General features: G+C 46.4%; 1 protein-coding gene across 2 annotated transcripts in view; it reads right to left on the bottom strand.

The window, feature by feature from the left end:
- The window catches only part of FUBP3 (far upstream element binding protein 3), a 118,738-nt gene that overhangs the window by 61,388 nt on the left and 34,578 nt on the right, over positions 1-22,772 (bottom strand). The window contains exons 3-5 of one of the 2 annotated variants that reach the window (XM_068248842.1): positions 11,582-11,615; positions 3,622-3,671; positions 2,818-2,889 (exon numbers count right to left, since the gene is read on the bottom strand). In XM_068248842.1, coding sequence (XP_068104943.1) covers positions 2,818-2,889; positions 3,622-3,671; positions 11,582-11,615 — 156 coding nt within the window. The remainder of the gene's footprint in view (positions 1-2,817; positions 2,890-3,621; positions 3,672-11,581; positions 11,616-22,772) is intronic. The other variant, XM_068248843.1, reaches the window with a different exon arrangement.

Here is a 22,772-nt window from a genome sequence, read left to right as displayed (position 1 = left end):
ACTGCTAGCATTCGGGGCTTGGCTTAAACGCTCCCATTCAAGTGAATGGGAGCGTTTGTACCAAGCTTTCACGCGCGTTTACATGAACGCGGCGTTCGGGTCCCGAATTTCAATGGCGTTCAAGGAGCCCCTGGAAGCTACATGTTGCTTCCAGGGGCGGTTAACCGCGACGGGTAATGTTCCCCTAGGGGAAGAAAAAACGCGACCGCATCCGAGCGCAATGCGAACGCTGCTGAAAGCCCGAACGCATTGCCGCCGCGACGCCAACGAACGTGACGCCTCCAAACGGCCGTCTGAACCAGCCCTAAAAGAAGTACCGCTAGAACTGACTTTTTATGAAGAGGTTACAGAGAGGTTTCCTGCCCTCACAGGAAGTATGACAAATCTCTCAAACAGGAACTGAAAAAACTATTGTAACGTTTTCTTTTCTCTCCGATGGGGAAGAATCAGAACCTCGATCAATACGTCGTTCTTCAGCTCTGGTGGCCACTGGAGCATGGCTAATAATTCTGTCTTGTATGGAAACCATACGCAGGAAACTAATTTGGCACAAATCCAAGCTGCATGAAAGCCAAAATCGTTAGCATCTCTTGTGACCACCAGTACAGGAAAGCTAGTGGTTAATAGTTACAGGCCTCATTAATGGAAGCCTGAGGAGGGGTGAAAATGTCTTTTACTAACCTGGGGCTTCTTCCAGGGTCCCCCCATAGTCACTAAGGTCCCTTAGCATCCTCCTGGTCCCCTCTGTCGGTCCCCGTGACAGCACTGGTAAACTCTGCTGGGTTGCGCACTCTAGCACAAGTGCTGACCAAGCAGCGTACCTCCTATCGCGCTCATGTTACCGGGAGCATTCTGAGCATGCGCAGCTACAAATCTTGGAAAACTACCCACGCACAGAATGTGCAATCAAGGCGAGGCACTGCTGGGTCAGCACATGCTCCATAGTGTGCCATACCTAGCCGACTCAGACGCAACTGGGCTGGAAAGCAAACCAATGGAGGGGACCTGACAGGCTACGAGGGCTGGAAGAAGCTTTGAGTAAAGCCAACTTTTTTAACCCGCCTTGTGCTTCCTTTAAAAGGACTACCATAGTTTGTATTTGACATGTTGCCACCTTTGTACTCATTCTTTTAATAACAGCAAAATAAAATCCATCAATAAGTACTTTATTTTTTCTGTACTGACTTTTTTCAATATCTGACAGCTCTTTATCTTCTTTTGGCCTTGTTCCAATAGGAAGGGAATTGCAGTGAAAATATTTTACAGTCTTCATTTATAGGTTATTTAGTCAGAGTTTGCCCAGTGTAAAAACTTTCTTCTCCGATTCACATTCGGAAATGTATCACAAGTGGTGATTAACAAGCAGCGCCAAGACACTTGTATAATAAAAGGTAATCTAGCCCAAATTGGGCTTCATTTAAAATATTTTACCCCAGTTCAGGGGGCTGAAAAGAGTCTTGACCGAATTTTATTTTAAAGTGAACTTGAAGGTAAAAAAGTGCCCACCTCAGGAGGAGGAAGACTGCATCCTAAAGAGGCTTCCCCCTTCCTCCTCTGCAGGGGCGATCCAGTGCTGGGACCCCCCAAATTCTTCTAGTCAGCGGTGTTCGAATGCGCACTAGCGGCTTTCCAACTGGGCTTCGGCAGAAGAAGCCGAGCCTGGTTGAGTACTCTCTACTGCGTAGGCGCGAGCTGTCTGCACAGCACAGCAGACCTGATCAGGCTCTGCTATTTCCACCAGAGTCCGAGCAGGAAGCAGTTAGTGTGCCATGGCAGGCAGGCCACCATCATTGTACAGCAGGAGGCATTGGCAGCGCTTCCAAACAGAGGCTGCACCCGAATGGACTACCTGCAATAGATGTGCAGAGCTCCACAAAGTGGACTAAAATAGCCACCATCATTATTATTGTTTTTTCCAGGCTGCCAGCGCTGGAGGAGAATGGGGGAAGCCTCATTAGGATCCTGAGGATTCCCCCTCCCGAGGTAAATATCTGTTTGTTTGTTTTTTAAGTGTACCTGAGATGGTTCAATAAAAAGATGATACTTTGCTACTTACCCGGGGCTCCCTCCAGCCCCATAAGCAGCGATGCATCCCTCACCATCCTCCCATGTGCCTCCGTTTTCCGGCTATCGGTCCCGGTAACCAGGCTCAGTGGCGCCAGGCTGCTCTTCTCCGCATGTGCAGGGGTCTGCGCATGCGCAGAAGAGCCGACTGGCGCGACTGAGCCTGGTTACCGGGACCGATAGCTGAAGGACGGAGGCACCTGGGAGGACGGCAAGGGACGCATCGCTGGAGGAAGTGCCCATGTAAGTATAAAATATTTTTATTACACCATCTCAAGTTTACTTTAAACTGACAGGTTAACTTTAAAACCACATCAAGGGGCATTCCATCGGTTTGCTGATAACTGGCAATCAGCAAAGCGGTGTGACAAATGTATCCCTATGAGATCATTCTCACTGCAGGGCTTGCGATTTGCTTAAATCGCAAACGTGCTGCATGCAGCATTTTGGCAGTGATCGCGATGAGATTCTTGATCTCTTGAGTGAGACTGGCAAACTACAATCGTTGCCAATTGGCGCTGCAAACTCACAATTGCGTCTTGCGATCCGAGTGTAAACTAGGTCCTTAGGACTTTATTTTGCTATTATTACCTGAATGACTACAGCTGAAGTAGAATGTCAGGTTTCCCACTATGAAACCTAATGAAGGTTCTAAGCCTTCCTCACCTTATCCAAATTTAAAACATTTTTTCAACCGGAGTCAGACTACAAGACTCTCTATCAGAAATAAACAGCAAAGCCACAGATATTTACCTGGAGCAATCTGAATTTTGCATCCGGATTCTGTCTGGATTCGTGATATCTGTTCCCCACCCCGTCCAATTACTGGAGAAAAATGGCTAAAAGTTAATCGTAACAAAAACAAAGGGGGTAGAAAAAAAAGAAAAAAAGACAGCAATCTGTAGGATTATACATTTATAATGTGCCAAAACAACAGATCTTTGTAAAAGATTTTCACCCGCAACTAAAAAAAAAAAAGTAAAAAATAATTTAAAGCCCTAGTTCAGGCTTTTGGCTTATGAAATGGATATTGCGTGGCACGTATCACAATTAACAAGGCGTTAAAGTTTCGTGCATTGCACAGAAAACCATTTTTTGCCGCACTCATTTTTTTAGTACCTGTCTGGATGATTTGCAAAGCTGCCTTCCTGTGATAACATCAGATGCTTCTTGTCTGATAGAACAGCAAGTCTACGAACCGCTCCAACTCCTCCCCTTAACCAGTCATCACATGCATGGCACAGTCAGGGAGGAGTTATGAGGCAGACCAGATAGTCTCACCTCCTCTCAGTGTTCCAAAGAAGGCAGCAGGAGGAGGTGGGTAAGACCAGTTGATGGCTCTGTGCTGGGGAAGCAACTGGCACTACGCTGGCATCCCATTTTGAGGGAGAACCAGGGATTTAAATCTTGCCATGCATTTTTTTTTCCTATTTATAAGTAGCCATGTGACTGACAAAGAAATCAGCATCTTAGAGGGGATATTTATAGTTACATGCTTGGAGAAGGCGGCTATATCGACTGGGACAGAATTTGGGTACTAGAACAGAAATTACTTACTGAATCCCACCATCTTATCAGGCACTTTATATTCTTCCGTCATCACAGCCCTGCAAAAATAAATAAGACGCATAAGAAAGATGAGCATACAGAATCGATTTATAAAGACTAAAGCTAGCCATACAGCTAGCGATGATGGGCAGATTCGACCAAGAGACAAAGCTCTCACTGATCGCATCATCTTGCAGTTTGTCTGAAGGATTAATTCGAGCAATTTTGGGCCGTTGATCGGGCATGTACTTGGCGGCACCGATTTTCTTCCGATTATAATAATAATCAAATCAGATGGTCGATCGTCCTCCACCTTAAAGGTGCCCATACAATACACCACTTGATATTGCAGATCAATCGACCTTCTGAATAGATAATTTTGTAGAATCGGAAGAGAATCAGCGCCGCAACATGGTCACCCGATCGATCCTTCCAATGATTTCTGTCCGAAATCTTTCAAAAAGGATCAACTGCAAATGCTCGAATGAGTGCGCGGCAATAGCATCATTCGATATCCTGATGACTGACATTCCCGTGGCCAGTCCCCCAGCCCCCCCCCCGCCCAGTGTAAAAGTGCCCCCCACGCCTCTAAGGTGTAAAAGTCTCAATTGTCTACCGTGACTCCTGGCCTATTCGAATGTCTAATCCCCATGAGCGGCTATACCACGTGGCCCCAGGCGCATGTGTAACGTCACACACGCCTGGTGCCACGTGGTACAGGAAGTCACGGTGACGCCAAACACCTGATAAGTCTAGGCGCTGCGCCGGTGGACAGGTGAGACGTTCCTGAGCATGGGCACCTGGGGGAACAGTGCGGGACATTTATCAAGATATTGGTATACTGTCTCAGACATCTTAAGAAATTACTAGATAGTGCAGATTCCTTCTTAAACTGCTGTACAATAAGGGGAATTACTGTTGCTGTGGTAACCAATACATCTGCAGCATTGATACAGAAAAGAGAAGTTATAATAGCATAAATAGATTATTTACGGTAGAGTTTGTTAGGCTAACTGACAAGATGTAATGTACATAAGTACATATTATAAATGTTTTAGAACTGAAACAGAGGATCAATGCCCAAGCGCTGAAAGGGTTAAGCACAGAACAGCTTTTAGAAATTCCCGCTAAACTGCTGCTATTAAAGAGAACCCGAGGTGGGTTTGAAGAATGTGATCTGCATACAGAGGCTGGATCTGCCTATACAGCCCAGCCTCTATTGCTATCCCGAACCCCACTAAGGTCCCCCTGCACTCTGCAATCCCTCATAAATCACAGCCACGCTGCTGACAAACAGCTTGTCAGAGCTGGCTGTGTTTATCTCTATAGTGTCAGTCTGCTGCTCTCCCCGCCTCCTGCAGAACTCCTGCATCCCTTCCCTCCCTGCTGATTGGAGGGAAGGGACAGAGGCAGGGACCGGAGCTATGCAGGAGGCGGGGGAGCAGCTGAGACTGACACTACAGATGTAAACACAGCCTCACAGCATGGCTGTGATTTATGAGGGATTGCAGAGTGCAGGGGGACCTTAGTGGGGTTTGGGATAGCAACAGAGGCTGGGCTGTATAGGCAGATCCAGCCTCTGTATGCAGATAACCTTCTTTAAACACACCTCGGGTTCTCTTTAAGTAGAATTTAGGAATATTCTTATCATGCAGAACTGTTCCTCCTGCTGGTTAGAACAGTTTAAGAAGAAAAAACTGTCGGTAATGCTTTGATAAATCTGGCCCACTGACACTTGGGGGGTAGCCAGGCAGGGGGCGGAGTCACTAGGTTGATTCCGAAAATTAGAACTCTGTCTGCGGTGCGTGGGCAAGCAACAGATCTCTCTCTGGTCAGATTTGTTCAGAGGGGGATCTGTGTCATGGTCGATCTGCCCATATATCAGGTGATGTAAGGCTACCGTACCAAAGCTGTAGTTGCGTTTTTCTTGAGCGCATGTTGCATTCATCTGTTTTACAACTGTGGCATGAAAACAACACTTGCAATGCTGAGCATTTGCACTGTGGTTTGCGTATACAGGTCAGCCATGCACACATTAAAGTGGACCTGAACTCAGAACTTCCTCTCTGCTCTAAAAGATAAGCAATAGCATAATAACATTTAAAGGACTTCCGAGGACTTACTCACCTGGGGCTTCTTCTAGCCCTTCGCAGCAGTTTCAAGCCTTTGCCACAGCCTTGGTCATCCTTCATGTCCCTGCTGGCCTCCCGCAATGATGGTGACCCCGCCGCCGGGGTCGGCTCTTCTGCATCTGCACGTCCACATCATCTGGCGGGTACTGCGCACAACTACTGTGCAGGTGCAGTACTCGCCAAATGACGTGGACACGTGGGCAGGGGCAAAGGAGCCAACCGGGGGGGGGGGGGGGGGGGTCGCCATCATTGCGGGCGGCCAGCGGGGGCACGTCTCGGAAGTCCTTTAAAGAAAAACATTTCTTAAAGAACTCCTGCAATAAATCCGCAGTGTGTCTACAACCTGCTTTCATGGAAGCATACAAAGGGTTAACCTCCTATGTTTACATATTAGTTGCATCTGCTGAGGACTGCTGAATTTCTGTGCAGACACAGCTGAGAGATCAAATTACACTTGTGATTGCTTGAAGATGATGGGGAATTAGACAGGCTTTTCTCTCTAAAAAACACACAGAGTGCACTTCTCCGTTTTCCATGTGTCCTGTGCATGAGTTCAGGTCCAGTTAAAGGGGCACGACAGCCAAAAAATGTAAAATTTAAAATATGTGTAAACATATCTAAATAAGAAGTACATTTTTTTTCCAGAGTAAAATGAGCCATAAATTACTTTTCTCCTATGTTGCTGTCACTTACAGTAGGTTGTAGAAATCTGACAGAAGTGACAGGTTTTGAACTAGTCCATCTCTTCATAGGGGATTCTCAGGGATAGATTTATTTTCAAAAGCACTTAGTGAATGGCAGTTGCTCTGTCCAACTGCCAAAAAACTGTGTAGGGAGCAAGGAGGCTGGCCAGCATCATTGTTTAAATCCTTTTTAGGGAATATCTTTATAAAGAATAAAAGCCTTGCTGAGAATCCCCTATGAAGAGATGGACTAGTCCAAAACTTGTCTCTTCGGTCAGATTTCTACTACCTACTGTAAGTGACAGCAACATAGGAGAAAAGTAATTTATGGCTCATTTTACTCTGGAAAAAAATGTACTTCAATTTAAAATATGTGCCAACATACACAAATAAGTACAGTTTTTCACTGTAGTGCCCCTTTAAGTTCCTGAAAACATTGCAGTCTGTTTAGTTGAGCTGTATACATTGCAGGGATTACTAGAAAATCTTGTTTTAGCTTGCATGTAAAACTAACAGTTATAACAAATCAGTTACCAAACAGACACTAGCTTCCTGTTTGTAAGACTCTTCCCACATCCTCAATTCTCATGCTACACAGTGATGTGCCCAGTAAACAGGTCCAAGCATGGCCAGGTGTATGCCCACCACTTTTGTGAAAAGCAACTCAGACAAGAGCCCCTTTCGACAAAACAGCTGTGAGGGTTGGTATAGTCAAAAGATAAGCTATAATGCAGCACTGGGACTTGCAACTAGAACAATCTACAAATTCATCAAAACAGGTTCTCCTCAGACGTCCCAAGGGAAAATTCATGCAAATGACTGACAAAAGTGCCTTCACTGACTGGCAACTGTTTCCGAGGCAGAGCTGTTAAATGAAAGGATGCTTGAGTGGCGACCTACCTGAGCAGACGGCTACCAGGTGTCAACTGCTGCCAAAGTGCAGTGAGAAGCTGACACAAATTCCGCCACTGGGTTTCATTATACCTCAACTGAATGGCAGTCAATTCCCAGCAGACTAGTATTAGTCCAAGCATCCATGGGAACTACTGCTTATACAGGCCCGGATTTACCTCACAGGAGACTATAGGAAAAACAAAAGTTTGCTTTCCTAAAACAGAAAGAATTTGCGATAATTCAGGTTGGAGTGAGCTCGAGATGTCTCCCAGGCATCACTGCTGAATATATGCAAATTAACCATTGTACCCTTAGAAGCTAAACACACCTCCAGAACCGCTGGAATGCAATGATGTGTCAGCTTGTTAATTTGTACAGAGCCACAATAATCCAACATGCATACAGGCTGTTTCGGATTGTTTGATCCTCATCAGTACATGGCATGGATTAATTTGGCTCTATGGAGTAGGGCTTGTAATACCGAGAGGTACAGACTAACCAGCTGAATATATGCAAATTAACCATTGCTTCTAAGGGTACAATGGTTAATTTGCATATATTCAGCAGTGTTGCTCTGGGAGACATCTAAAGCTCACTCCAACCTGAATTATCGCAATTTTTTTCTGTTTTAGGAAAGCAAACTTTTGTTTTTCTTAACATCTTAGTTAGGGGGCTTTTAGGACCATTGTAGTCCCTTACACACTCCAATGAGTTCTGGGTCACCATGACCAGTTAGTCTGTGCCTCTAGGAGCCTATAGGCACAGATGTCCTGGCACCTTAGACTTTGCCCTCCATGAACCGACAAACCCCCACCAAACTGTCCCAGCTGTTGCTTCTCCCTTACTTCCCTTGCCTGTCATAGGTAGCTACAGGTGCCCCTTAGTATTAGGTAGCCAGAAGTACCCTTAATATTAAGTAGCCAGAGGTGCCCTCAAGTATAAGGTAGCTAGAGGTACCCCTGACTGGAGGGAGATCTGGTCAGTGGAATGCCGGGACCCGGGTGAGTAACCTCTCATTTACACTCATCAGGACTCTGCATCAGGCCTCTGCATAGGGAGGGGGGGGGGGGAGGAGGAAGCACTAGGGGAGCAAGCTGCCTTTTCAACATCAGGCCCCTGTAGGCATGTGCCTACAGTGGCTTTTGGTAAATTTGGCCCCATTCTTATATATTCTTTATTGCTTGAGTACCTTCACAGGAGAGTGGTCATCATTCAGGATAATTTCCACAAAATTTAGCAACATTCGTCTTACTGTTAATTTATACATCGACTGTCTTGAACATGTACAAGGATCGGGTGTGTACCAGGCCAATCGCTTCAGTCACCCACTGACTTTCGGTGCTCTGTGGGATTCCGGCGGCCTGCTGGAGTTTCTGTCACAGCCATTATAAGCAAAGCCAACGATTCTCGCACTTCCTGCTGAGTTCTCCCTATGTGAGCACAGGAAGTCTGCCCTGCTGTAATGACTTCTGCTGGAGGCCTCAGTATGGAGCTGCCACAGCTAGGGCTCTTGGCCCATATGGCAAAAATAGAAAAAGGACTGAGAAAATTAACATTATCTTGACCGAGCTAAAATCATGAAAGCCTGGCTTCAGGGGCATAGAGATAATTTGCATATACAGCACTGGTGCATTGTGGGAGACCACAGTCACTCACCTAAAGCTAAATTATGGCAAATACCTTCTGTTTTATGAAGGCAAACTACACTGAGTGTTGGCTTTTTAGTAGGAAGGTTTTTCAGTCTTTTTTAGTCCCCTATACTTTCCTAGTAGCCCTTAATACCTTAAAGAGACTCTGTAACCAAAAAAAAGTTCCCCTGGGGGGTACTTACCTCGGGAGGACGAAGCCTCAGGGTCCCAATGAGGCTTCCCCCTTCAGTGTAGCTGCAGGCAGTCCAGCGCTGGCTCCCCCAAAGTGTCCCGGAATCCTCCCTCAACAAGCCTGACAAGCGCTGATTTATTTACCTTTCCTGGCTCCAGCGGGGGCGCTGATGCAGCAAACTTATGCAGTAGAGTGGGCCGACAGTGATCGGGTATTTCCACCTATCTCTGAGCGGAGACTGCGCTGGAGCCGAGGAGGTAAATATTTACTTCCCCGCTGTTCGGAGGGGCACAGCAAGACGGGGGAAGCCTTGATTGGATCCGGAGGCTTCCCCCTACCGAGGCGAGTACCCCCCAGGGGAACTTTTCAAAGTTACAGGTTTTCTTTAAGGCCTATTTTCAACGGTCAGTTGATAGGCAGTGAAATGCCTTTTTAAATTTACAAATTTAGATGGGAGGGAATGATTCTCTCCTCCCCACCCCTCTTCTCAAGCACATCCCTATAGTAGACAGGGGAACGGAAGTAGCTTGAGGGGTCCCATCCCTACCATTCAATATTGGGGCATCTAGGAGGTATGGATCTCTGGCTTTAAACTCCACCCCCTCCTCCTTGTGCCTAACACTAACTCCTCTGATACTAGCCCCTCCTTCCTAGTGTCTACTAACCTCCCCTTTCGTTATACCCAATACTAGTCTCAGCACTTCAACAACCGCTAGCAGAAGGTCCACAAATGGACGACAAGCTGCAATCACTATTCCCCATGTAGTAGCTGATCCTATCCACATCCTACTACCGGTAATTTGTACTGGCATGTATTAGACGGCTTCCGACGCCTGTGTCCAAATAGCCTTTAGATCTCTAAAAGCCACTGATGATGAATCAGAGTACTGTTCTCACACTTCCTCCTCCCAGCAGAAGCTACTCTATCACTCATCCTCCATAGCAACAGTACATGTCACTAGGCAACCCCAGCTGTGTGTCTATATAGCACTCGTTGCCTTCAATGTTGTCCTATCAATCAAGCATGATTGTTGAAGGCAACACGGATTGTGCATGTGATCACATGACCAAGCAAATCAGATTTGCAAATCAAATCACCTATTTTCATGGGGAACTTAAAGCCATTCCTTATCTTTAGAGGAGCTGATCAGTTTGCTGCTGACATGCACTTTTTAGTCAGCGGGTGGAGGACAGGTGGCTGGTAATGGGGAAGCCTTTGCCTAGGTTGGTTTGGTCAGCTGCAGAGCCGAGAAAGGTATGGGCACTGTTTGGGTAGCTACTCAATGTTACTCCTCCAATAGGATGACGTCGCTGCGTTGGAAGGGTCTAGGACAATTTTATTCGCATGCAAACTGTTTTGGAAGCCAACATCCTCCAATAGTGTAAATTTGTAGCACCTGTTTAATATGCAGAGGGTGCAGATAGCTCTGCACACCTGTTGCTGGTAATTTAATCAGATGCAGCCTGGTTTTGGATGCTCTGCCATCTCTCTCCATTATGTACAAAACTCAAAGTTACTGGTCTATATAAACCACAAGATAGGCCACAGAAAGAATAGTCTTTGGGCAAAATTGACATTTCACACATTATCGGCCTGATGCACAAAGAAATGGCAAAATTGCTGCGCGCAGGGAGGGCCCGGCCATTTTTTTACCGGGACTAACGCCAGAGGGTGCATAGAGCATTACCATGGCAATGTACCCTTTGCCTTGCGGCGCACGCCAATTTTGCCACTGCTTCCTGTGTCAAGCCCAACGTTTATGTTTCTCAGGACTCTCATCCACTTGCTTCGATCTGCTCAAAGAAAAATGGATCACAGCGGTTTTGCTGATCGTAACAGATCCGTGATTTACATGTAAATCGCAATGCTCCTTTACAATCAGCATGATTCCTTTTTGCCTGAATCGTCAGCCTGCATGATTTTCGGTGTAATCGCGTTTCATTTCAGAAGGTACAATCGCAGCAAGTGGAAAAAGCAGGCTGTGCGAATGCAAATGCAGCACGATTGCACTTGCAAGAGGAAAAAAGGCGTAATACGCAATTACCAGATTTAGCTTTAACATGTCTGTTTTAGGACAGGTTCACTTTAGCATTTGTGGAACAAAGCTGACCATTAAAACCTTTAAGGTCTGATTTTTTTTCCTTTTTCTTATTTTTTACAAGCCACAACAGTTTACAACAAATCCAAAATCCATTACATCACCGTCATATGGCTCCTCTGCCCTCCCGGTCTGCCGCGGCCGAGTTTAAAAACCCCGGCCCCCATAAATCACAGTATTATTGACTGCTCCCCCATTTCAGCAAGTGCTCAAGTGTATGAAATCCGTCTATCCACCCCCCCCCCCCACAACGTTTCAATCTCATGCTAGAGTACAGATGGCAGATCAATAAACAATTAGATCCAGATCAATAAATAATAAAACGTAACCCACTGCTTACCTTTGATGTACTAGAGCCCCTAGCTGGTTGCCAACTGTGGGAGAGAAGGGAGAGAGAAAAGAGACATAAATACAAGCGTTATTTGAGATAACCGAACTTCATCTCGCTATAAAATAATACAAGGCCCGTCGGGAGGGGAAGCGAGGAGGCCTGACATGGATGCGTTATGGAATATGTAGCTGGAATCAACAGTCTATAAATTGCCCTGACCAGCTGGGCAGCGGCTGTGACATTGATCGCATGCTCTCAGGCAAGGGGGGGGGGGGGGGGGGACAAGAAAAGACACACTGTTAGCCCCCCTCCCTTCTCATGTCCCATACTATTTAGGAAACATAAAAAAAATTACACACACACAAAAAATCTTTAAATCCTCCCTACTGGCCAGCAAATTAAAGATGATGTAAAGATTAGGCAGATTGGTGTACACATTAATACAGGCCAGCAGAGGATGTCAAAGACATATGTCCGTTCTCATAAAGGAGAATCAATAGCCCCAAATAACAGGCAGGGATTTTGCTCTCTGTACATAAATGTGCCCGTTGGGATTGGGTTTGGTTAGAGGTCCTCCTGGTCTAACGGGAGAGCCCTACGTTTATTGTCTGGGACAAGTTAGCAGGTGGTCCACAGCTTGAAACCTGGGCATGTTCTTCTAGAAAAAGGCCTACAGGTGTGGCTGCTGGTAACCAGCTAGGTGAGAAGGACAGAGTCAGGCATTGTTTTGGAGACCGGTTCACTGCAGAAACAGGGGTTGTGGAGCACATTCTCAATACACACAAGTGCATCCGTGGAAGTTACAGTTGCCTACGGATACAAGGAAAACAAAACGAGAGAGAAACTGGCTGGATGAGTAGGTATGAGTCAACAGCCCACAGTAAAGAGGATGGTCACACAAAGCATACATCGCTGAGGTCGGCCAGCAGATCGGGGGGCAGAGTTCTGTACAGATGTGTCAGTCTACAGGCTAGCAACATGTCCAAGTATGGAGTGGAGAGGAGGGATGGTGTGCGGGACATGAAGGAGTGGCTTCTGGGAGATTGGGCGAGTAGTAGAAAATGCGTTAAGGGGTAAGTTGGGCCTAGCTCAGGCAGCGTGTCACTCGGTTGCCGGTGAGTTGGGCGCAGGGTGACTCAAATGAGGCTCACCCTGCTGCCGCTCAAATCCCCGGTGGCGTTAAATACTAACCCCACTCTGAGTTGTAGCAATCACTGGATCCCCGAATTACCCTTACACAGGGTGAGTAGCATAGCACTAGTGCTATGGCTACGCCCAGTTTTGGCATTGAGCGCTGAAATGGCCTGATTAACTCAGGCATGCCCAATGACTCTCGACCCAAGGCAGTCCTTGTTAGCTGCCCCAGTTTAATCCAGCGTGAGAAATCCTAACAAAAGAGATAGATAGAGATAGTTCCCTAGGAAGAGAGAAACCTCTGGATGGTCCAGAGGCTTTCCATGTCCTCCGGTGGACCATCACCCTCTTCCCATTACCCCCTGGAAGCTTGCAGCCACGATCGTCTTCATACATGAGTGGGGCCGTACTGTGCCCGCATTAGTAGGGCAACGTGCCCGTGCATCAGCACAGAGCCACTCACGGACAAGTGGCTCTAGCTTACTGCGCAGGTGTGGCCACACTCGTGCAACTCTCACGTGGCAGAGAGCTTGGTCGTGACAACATAAAAGCACGTCAGCTGATATGTTCCAAGGGCCCAACAGTGGGGGCGAGGAGGAAACAGGAATCCTCTGCAGGGTCCAGAGCCTTCCCTCTTCATAGGCAAGTATCTTTTTAGCTTCAATCCACTTTGGGTACACTTTAAGATCTGGTCAGATATGTACAGGAAGAAAAGAGCTTATATGTAAACTTAATGCAGATTAAAGGGAACCCGAGGCGAGAGGGATATGGAGGCGAACATTTATTTCCTTTTAAATAATGCACATTGCCTGGCTGTCCTGCTGACCCTCTGCCTCTAATACTTTAAGCCATAAGGCACGTACACACGCCATACCGCCGCCAACGACGGGTCCGTCAGACCCTCCCGCTGGGCAGACGTTCAGCCGACAGTAGCACATGTGTACGCGCTGTTGGCAGACCGATACGGCTGTTTCTGAATGATCCGCTGAGCTGATTGTTCAGAAACAGCCTTATCAGTCTACAGACAGCGCGTACACATGTGCTACTGTCGGCTGAACGTCTGCCCAGCGGGAGGGTCTGACGGACCCGTCGTTGGCGGCGGTATGGCGTGTGTATGTGACTATAGACTCTGATCAAGCATGCAGATGAGAGGATTATGCAAAATCTGACAAGATTAGCTGCTTGCTTGTTTCAGGGGTGCGATTCAGCCGCTACTGCAGCCAAAGAGATCAGCAGGACTGCCAAGCAACTGGTATTAGGTAAAAGGAAATAAAATATGGCAGCTTCCATAGGTCTCACACCTCGGGTTCCTTTTAAAACTAGACAAAGCATATATGCTCTCCTTGCAAATGTATCTCTGTTCCAAGCTGGGTGCCATCTACATAAAACCTGAATGCAAGTCGAGATTGTCTGCATCTCACTGATCATCTCATGTCTGTAGGTACTCACAGACAGTTGCACAACGAGCACCACTAGAGGCTCAGAGATTACCGTTGCACCTGGGCCCTGGTCCTGAGGGTCTCCCTCCAGCCACTAAATCACCACTTATAAATGAAAAAGGGTGCCGGGGAAATTTGGGCGCCAGACAATCACTGAATAGCGGTACATTAAAAAGACAGGAGCACGGCACAATCACTTTTCAATCATTGTGCAAAAGATTTTGCAGTGATTTTACAAATCACAAAATTAAAAATAAAAGGGATATTGTTAAAGTTCATGTCAATGGGGGAGGGGCTTTGGAGAGGGTTTAAAGTGAACCTCCAGACTAAAAATCGACTCAGCAGCACTGAAAAGGCTTGGTGTTTCTTTAACAGTTTTACAGCATCAGAACTTTGTTTCTCTTATACAAGCCTCATTTTTAGCTGCAACGAAGAAAACTGCCCGGGCATTTTTCCCCTGATGCTGTGCAAAGCATGATGGGATTTCTGATTTTGTTGCTCTCGTTCTGCTGTTTTGGTGCAATTTTTTTTTCTTACATTTTGAATTTGACATTTGAAGCCTAGCGTGTGCAGCTGGGAGGGGTTATCAGGACACAGGACAGTTGGAACGGTGTCTCCTGCTCCTTGTCACCTCCTTTCAACCAAAAAGATGGCTGCCCCCATGACAAAGATGGCTGCCCCCATGAATCACAAACATTTGCCTGTTCTTTTAAAACAGGGTGGGGAAGTATCTATTCTAATTAACATAACTAATGTAACTTGATGACAGTATGTTTGTTTAGGCTGAAGTTCTCCTTTAAGATACTTACCTAAGGAGAGGGAAAGCTCTGGGTTCTAAGAGCCTTCCCTGTCCTCTCATGGTTTCCCGTGTTGCAGCAATGTCACCTCCGTTTGAATCCCCAGCTGCAGGAAGATTCAGAAGTCTTGGGGAGCCCGAGAGCCTCCCAAAAGACAGGCAGCTTCATACTGCGCATGCGTGACCGCAACAGAGGGCAGTACGGAGCCACCTCCCGAAGACTCCTTCAGCTGCAAAGAGCAGTATTCAACCGATTGGTGGATACTGCCAACGGGGAGCCAACGATGGAACAATGGGGAACGGGAAAGGCTTGTGTCTTAAGTATCTGATTTTTTTTCCTATCGGATTGACATTCACTTTAACTGCAATTGCAACTACTCTGTAAATATAAGCAATAAAATAGGTTAAAAAACCCCACCAGAAATTGCTCTAAAATCGCTAACAAATACCGCTAAGCAACTGCGATTAACGATTTGCCTGCCTTCGGGGTGTAGCAGAGTTTACTGAAACATTCAGAGCAATTGAATGTGCTGCAAAGCCAGCCCATGTGTGACCACACAGCAGTCCCTGGTCTTACTCAGCTAATGGGAGTGTAACAGCTGTTGCGTCGTGCAGTCGCCAGGCAATGAGCTCCGGCTATAGGCGGCTCACTGAGGGCCGCGCTGCTCTATAAACACACGCCTTGGAGCTGCGTAACACAAGTATGAGGGGATCAAGTGACACCGCAGATGTTATTTATACACGCTGCACACAGTTGGCTCGGGGCTAAAGGTGTGTAAACAAAAGCTCTAGCAAGTGGCAGGAGTGAGACTGAAAGCTGCCGCAGGAGGCTATGGAGGGGTGACTGCCCTGCATACTGGCAAAGCATGGCATAGGCTGGTCAATAGCACTAGCTGTGCACACAGACTGCCAGCCCACAAACCTCAACCCATCATCTTGCGGTGTTTCTAGGCGATATGTGACGGCCCCCCTGCAGCATGGCAGGCACTCCGCAGCACAGCTTGTTCATAATCAGCGTGGGAGCTACGTCATTACCTGATGTCAATCTGCTTCATAACTTACTTGTCAGGAGCCTCTTCACCGGCCACAGACCTCCAGAGATCAGGCTGTGATCATTCCAGAGAGCTCTGTCTAAAGCCCGCCCCCTGCCTGTCTGAACAACATGTTGCTGAGCCAAGCAACTTAAAGCGCCTGCTGTAAACTCCTTCAGGTGGACTACTTTAGGTTAAATGAGCAAAGTTTTAAAAATGGGATGTTTACAGCTGATGTGAGAGGGGTATGGAGGCTGCCATATTTATTTCCTTTTAAGCAATACCAGTTACCTGGGTATCCTGCTGATCCTCTGCCTCTAATACTTTAGCCATAGACCCTGAACAAGCATGCAGCAGATCAGGTGTTTCTGACATTATTGTCAGATCTGACAAGATTAGCTGCATGCATGTTTCTGGAGTTATTCAGACACTACTGTAGCCAAATAGATCAGCAGGGCTGCCAGGCAACTGGTATTGATTAAAGGACACATCCGAGGAGATCCAGCCCGTGACAGCAGATCTGTCCCTCGCCGCAGCTCCGGAGACCCTGTTTTCCCTCCGTTGGAAATGCCAACCTCGCCAGGTCGGGATCTTATGCGCTGCTTGTGATTGTGCTCCCGTGGATTGGATGCGCAGGCGTTCTGCGTAACTATTTATCTGGTACGGGGTGGACTAAATGCGAATATGATAGAACAACTTGAAGGGTGTTTTTCCTCTATCAGCATTTTGCAATCAGATTCCGATCCCTTGCAGGTCGCATAGCGCTATGTACAGGAAAACAAAACTGCAGCTAATGTTTCCATTGGTGCAATCCCTTCATTGCATAGCGATCAAAATGCTATGCAATTTTTCAGCAATGCAAAACATTTTCCCGTTTGTTTTTTATACCCGGCACAAACTGCAAACACACTGCAATGGTGACAGAGACTACGGACCCCAGCTCGATCACAGAAGAACCGCGGTAGTGGAAATCAGTAGTGGAAACGCAATCGCGGTGCATACCTCAGTGGAAAAATAATCTGAAGTTACGAATTGAGGAAACCATTTTCCTGAAAACGTTGCATAGCAGCAGAAAAAAAACGCAGCAGGCCAGAGATTAAAAACAACTATTTGCACTAATGGAAAAACAGCACCGTGATTCACAGGTTAGCTGCTGTGGTGTTGTGAAAAGGCAAAAACGCAAATTATCCAATTTTTGGATCAAAATGCAGCAACCGGACGAGGGCCAAAAGGGAAGTGTGTGGATTTAGCAGGAACACATTCTCTCTCAGTTACCCTCCCCTTCTCCGTACCACAGGCCAGCATTACCCCGCGCAGGCGCACACTCAGGAAGGCTGCTAAACACAGCATAAGGCTGCTTTTCCATTACGAAGCGTAATTACAAGCAAAATCGCACGGCTATGCGATTGTGCATCCTGATGCAAGCCTTAGGCCCCTTTCACACTGGCACGGTGGATTGGCCTGTTTATACCGCAGGCCAATGCTACGCCAGTGGGAGTCTATGGGGCCTTTCACACCGACGCAATGCCATGGAAGTGACGTAATCCCCGCAACCCTGACGAGAGTGCATACCTACATTACCGCCGACCTGCACGGCGACGTGTGGCAGAACGGAAGTCATGTAATTTTATGGCAACGCGTTTATTTTGAAAAATTCACATGGTAGCATGGCAGTGCGCATGCGCGGAAGTGGATTTTATCAATACCCTTCTGCTCAATTTGCTTCTTAGCCCACAGGAAGAGAGCGCTTGAGAGCCTCACTTCCTGCTTGGCCTGCTGCCAGACGGGGATTACCACGTATTAAACGCACTTTTCTACCAGCACGCTGCAATAGTGCTTTAGAATGCATTATGTGCGTTTTGCAGGCGCCTAGCCTAGGTCACTGTACACCAGGGCTGATTTTTCAAAACAGGTGCAGAGAAAAAAAAAACCACGAGGCATCAGGGGGGCAGCTGTTCACATCAACTCAGATCAGCTAAACCCCGATGGGCTGCTCAGAGCATCTGCTCCACTTTTGGTCTGGTTTTCTCTGCACCTGTCTAAATAAATCAGCCCCCAATGTGTTCTGGGGGGTTGCTAACCCCTTGGCTGCTCGGCAATTTACAAGATTGCCACACATGCTGAAAACAGGAAGTACAGTATGTAAACTATTCATTGCCTCTTACATGAAGATTATTAAAAAAAAATGCTGGTGGCACAAACCCCTTCCACTAGGGCTACATACAGATTTGATACCCAACACAAGCAATCCTAATCGCATATTCCGATGCCAGCACGGTAAAGGCCCGTACACATACTCCAGCAGTGCCAGTTAAAATCTCGCGATCTCCGGCAGTTAGTGACTAGCGAACAACGTTGCAGCACATTTGAATTCAGCAACAGATAATTGGCTCATCAGCATAAGTGTGAAAATGAGGCCCCGGAAGTCCGAAATTAAGCATAACCTGAGTTCTTTGTTGGGTTTATCATTTGTTATGGTTGGAGACGAACGATTAGCACCGTTTATCTACATGAGTGATGATCGCTGTTTTTTAACATCATTAGGACTTTAAAAATAAAGAATTCTCAAACGACCTATTGTTCATTTTGAACAATGATGGCTGAGCATGTTTGGAGCTTAAAGGGAACCTTAACTGAGAGGGATGTGGATGTTTTCTTTTAAACAATACCAGTTGCCTGGCAGTGCTGATGACCTCTTTGGCTGCAACAGTGGCTGAATCACACACCTGAAACAAGCATGCAGCTAATCTAGTCTGACTTCAGTCAGAGCACCTGATCTGCATGCTTGTTGAGGGGCTGTGGCTAAAAGTATTAGAGACCCAGGATCAGCAGGAGAGTCAGGCAACTGGTATTATTTGAAAAAGAATAATCCATATCCTTCTCAGCTTAGGTTCCATTTAAAGGATACCCGAACTGACATGTGACATGATGAGATAGGCATGGGTATGCACAGTGCCTAGCACACAAATAACTATGCGGTGTTCCTTTTTTTCTTTTTCTGCCTTAAAGAGTTAAATATCGGGTATGTAAGTGTCTGACTCAGTCCTCAGTCAGACAAAAAGTGACTACAGTGGGACCCTCACTGATAAGAAATTCCCCTTTTTACCTCTTTCTTGCTCTCAGAAGCCATTTTCTGCTAGGAAAGTGTTTTATAGTTGGAATTTCTTATCAGTAAGGGTCACACAGTAGTCACTTCCTGTCTGAGTCAGGACTGAGTCAGCCACTTACATACCTGATATTTAACTCTTTCAGGCAGAGAAAGAAAAAAAAGGAACACAGCATAGTTATTTGTGTGCTAGGCACTGTACATACCCATGCCTATCTCATCATGTCACATGTCAGTTCGGGTATCCTTTAAATAACAGCTGAAGTGACAGGGATATGGAAGCAGCTATGTTTATTTCCTTTTAAAGAGACACTGAAGCGAAAAAAAAAATATGATATAGTGAATTGGTTGTGTACTATGAATAATTACTAGATTAGCAGCAAAGAAAATATTCTCATACTTTTATTTTCAGGTATATAGTGTTTTTTCTAACATTGCATCATTCTATAATATGTGCAGATTACACAACAGTCCGCATTCAAAATGAGTCTTTCAGAGCAGTCTGGGAAGTAATGACCTCTCCTCTAGCAGAGGAAAAGTACGGTAAATAGTCCAGGAACAGTTGACATAATAAAAGTCAGATAACAGCCCTCTCCACCACTAACTTAGTCGGAGAGCTTAATGGCTTGTTTGCATAGAGATAACAACTGGAGTTTCTCAACTCTTCCTGTACTGGAAACAATTACACTGATGTATCTGATCTTAATGTTTTATTTCTTAGCTGTGCTACACATACAAATCATAATATCATCATTTTTTTTTCGCTTCAGTGTCTCTTTAAGCAATACCAGTTGCCTGGCTGTCCTGCTGATCCTCTGCCTCTGATACTTTTAGCCTTAGACCCTGAACAAGCATGCAGCAGATCAGGTGTTTGACATTATTGTCAGATCTGACAAGATAAGTTGTATGCTTGTTTCCGGCAGACACAACTGCAGCCAAACAGATCAGCAGGGCTACCGTGCAACTGGTATTGTATAAAAGGAAATACATATGGCAGCCTTCATATCCCTCTTGCCTCACTTCAGTTGTCCTTTAAAGAGAACCCGAGGTGGGGTTCTTCCATCGCAATCCATATACAGAGGCTGGGTCTGTCTATAGAGCCCAGCCTCTGTTGCTATTTAGTTTCCTCCAAAGCCCCCCCCTGCGCTCAGCCAGACCCCATAAAACACAGCCGCGCTATGCGTCAGTCTTGGCTGCTCCCCAGGCCTCCTGAATCGCTCCGGACCCCGCCCGCGTCCCTTCCCTCCAATCAGCGGGGAGGGAAGGGACGTGGGCGGAGACGGGAGCGATTCAGGAGGCGGGGGAGCGGCGAGACTGACAGTGAGATAAACACAGCCGGCTGCGACACGCTGCGTGTCGCCAGCGCGGATGAGTTTTATGGGGGCTTTGGAGGAAACTAAATAGCAACAGAGGCTGGGCTCTATAGGCAGACCCAGCCTCTGTATATGGATTGCGACGGAAGAACCCCGCCTCGGGTTCTCTTTAAGGTTGCATACACACACCAATCTTGGCTGGACAAATGTACTACTTTCATGTAGTATGTGAGAGCTTACTTCAATTTGTTCATAGCATTCAAAATCTGGCCAGTGATTGGTTAATCAAAACTAGATGTGTATATGCATCCTTACCCTCCCTTGTCTGCTATGTATATGCTTGGCTTACTGCTACTGTGATCAATGTAGCGGAACCTCAATTAGACCTGGAACTCACTATCAGTGCTTTTCTGAGAGCTTTGTGATTTGAAAAGCTCTTGCTAATGTAATGCTATGGGTGTGATCCAACTAGAGCGATGTGATTTTATAAAAATCCCCCTCAGCATTGCATTAGCAAGTGCTTTTTCAAATCACTAGCGCTTAGAAAAGGTTGCTAGAGGGTTTGAGCCCTTAGACGCATACATATAATTAAGGCACTAGGAAATGTTGGCGCTAGGTGAAGCCAAAAAAAATGGCTCAGCCTGCTCCTGCAACAGTCTCGGCGGCGTTAATTACTATTCCCCCTCCAGGCCGCCATTGACATCGGGGAAAGACTTAATTCAGCTTCCAGCTGTTGCTAGCAGCCAAATTACGCTGCCTTTATCGTAATTTGGGCTCAGTGTCGACGGTGCCCAAATTATTGAGTGCTGCTATAGCCGGTGCACAAATTTCCAGTGCCATTTTGCATGACTCGCAGTTATACCACCCACCGACCTGTAGTACAATGGCAGCAGAAAGCACTTACATCACTCCTGATCTATAGTGTGTGATGTCATTGCTTGGCCTCGGTACCAAAGAGGAAGTGAAACAGCTCTCATGTGAGGACAGGAAAGAGTCCAGATTTGGATTCTCATCAACTAGAAGGATGCGGCAAAGCTCAGTAGAAACCCATTTGTGACTGTAGCCAGTGCTACTGAGGTAGTAGGGCTGTATGCCTAGCAGAATACCTGATGGATTATACTGTGACCAACTACAGGAACTTCTTAAATAAAATCCTATTGACCTGCAAATCCAAAATTTAACCACAAATGATACCCCAAAACAATAATGCAAAACACTGAGCAGTCAGACATATGGACAGAGGACTAGCGATGTCAAAGCACTTTGATAAACACTGAATACAGGGCCTGCCATCCATACACTGCAAATTACAATATAAGTTTACTACTGCATAATAGTAACAAAAAGCTCACAGCCTAAAAAAATAAACTACACAATGACAGGAGAAGAGCAGAGTTTCCCCCGCAGGCACATAAACCGTAATAAGAACTTCCAAACAAAGGAAAAAATGGGGACACCGAGAGCTCAATATAGTGTAGTAAGTCAAACAACCAGGACAAGGACAACAGAGGCGCTTTGGCCCTCATACTGACTCCTATTGTTACTGCTCCGTTATATTGCCTGATGAAGCAGGATCATACCTGCGAAACGTGTTGCAAATTGAGTGTTATGAATAAATTGTTGTATATTTAAAACCAACGATTTTTGGTGACTGCTTGGAGGAGGTAAGTCCACCTCTACCTCCTCTTTTTACATGGGATTTTAATCGCTTTTATACTACTGTGGCGCCTCTGTTAAATGCTTCAGTTTGTAATAAAAACTTCAGCTGGGTTTTTTCCTCACTACATCCAAAGCGTAAAGCTCCGTGAGGTCACACGGCATCCGCTGGGATCCCTCAGTTCCCCTGCAGGTGGTTCTGTTAGCCCCGCAACTAGGCTGTGAGTCGTGCGCATGTGCAGCCCATCACCGTGACTGCTCTATGCATGCGAGGTTCATTCTTTCGTGATCCGCGTAGTGAGATTGCGCACTACTCACGGCCAAGTTGCGAAGCTAAGAGTCGCAAGCGGGAGAACGGAGGGATCCCAGAGGACACAGAGGCACCTCGGAGTACGGGGGGGGGGGGGGCTGGAGGAAGCCCCAGTTAAGTTCAGTATGGCATTTTTTACTTGTGCTCAGTGTCACTTTAAAGAGGCACTGTAGTGACCTATAGTAGAATGCAGTCAATTATTCAGGATCTAGATTTTGCTGCATATTGGTATGTAGCCTCGCCCTCCCACTGAGGCATAGCCTATGTGGTTTATTATGCAGAGGTCTACAGACTTTCTTCCTCTTCAGTGGTACCCAGTGGTTTAAAGGATACCCGAGGTGACATGTGACATGATGAGACAGACGTGGGTATGTACAGTGCCTAGTACACAACTACCTATGCTGTGTTCCTTTTT

Source organism: Hyperolius riggenbachi, chromosome 8 (genome assembly GCF_040937935.1).
Source record: "Hyperolius riggenbachi isolate aHypRig1 chromosome 8, aHypRig1.pri, whole genome shotgun sequence".
NCBI lineage: Eukaryota > Metazoa > Chordata > Amphibia > Anura > Hyperoliidae > Hyperolius > Hyperolius riggenbachi.
This window is presented reverse-complemented; position numbering and strand designations above follow the sequence as displayed.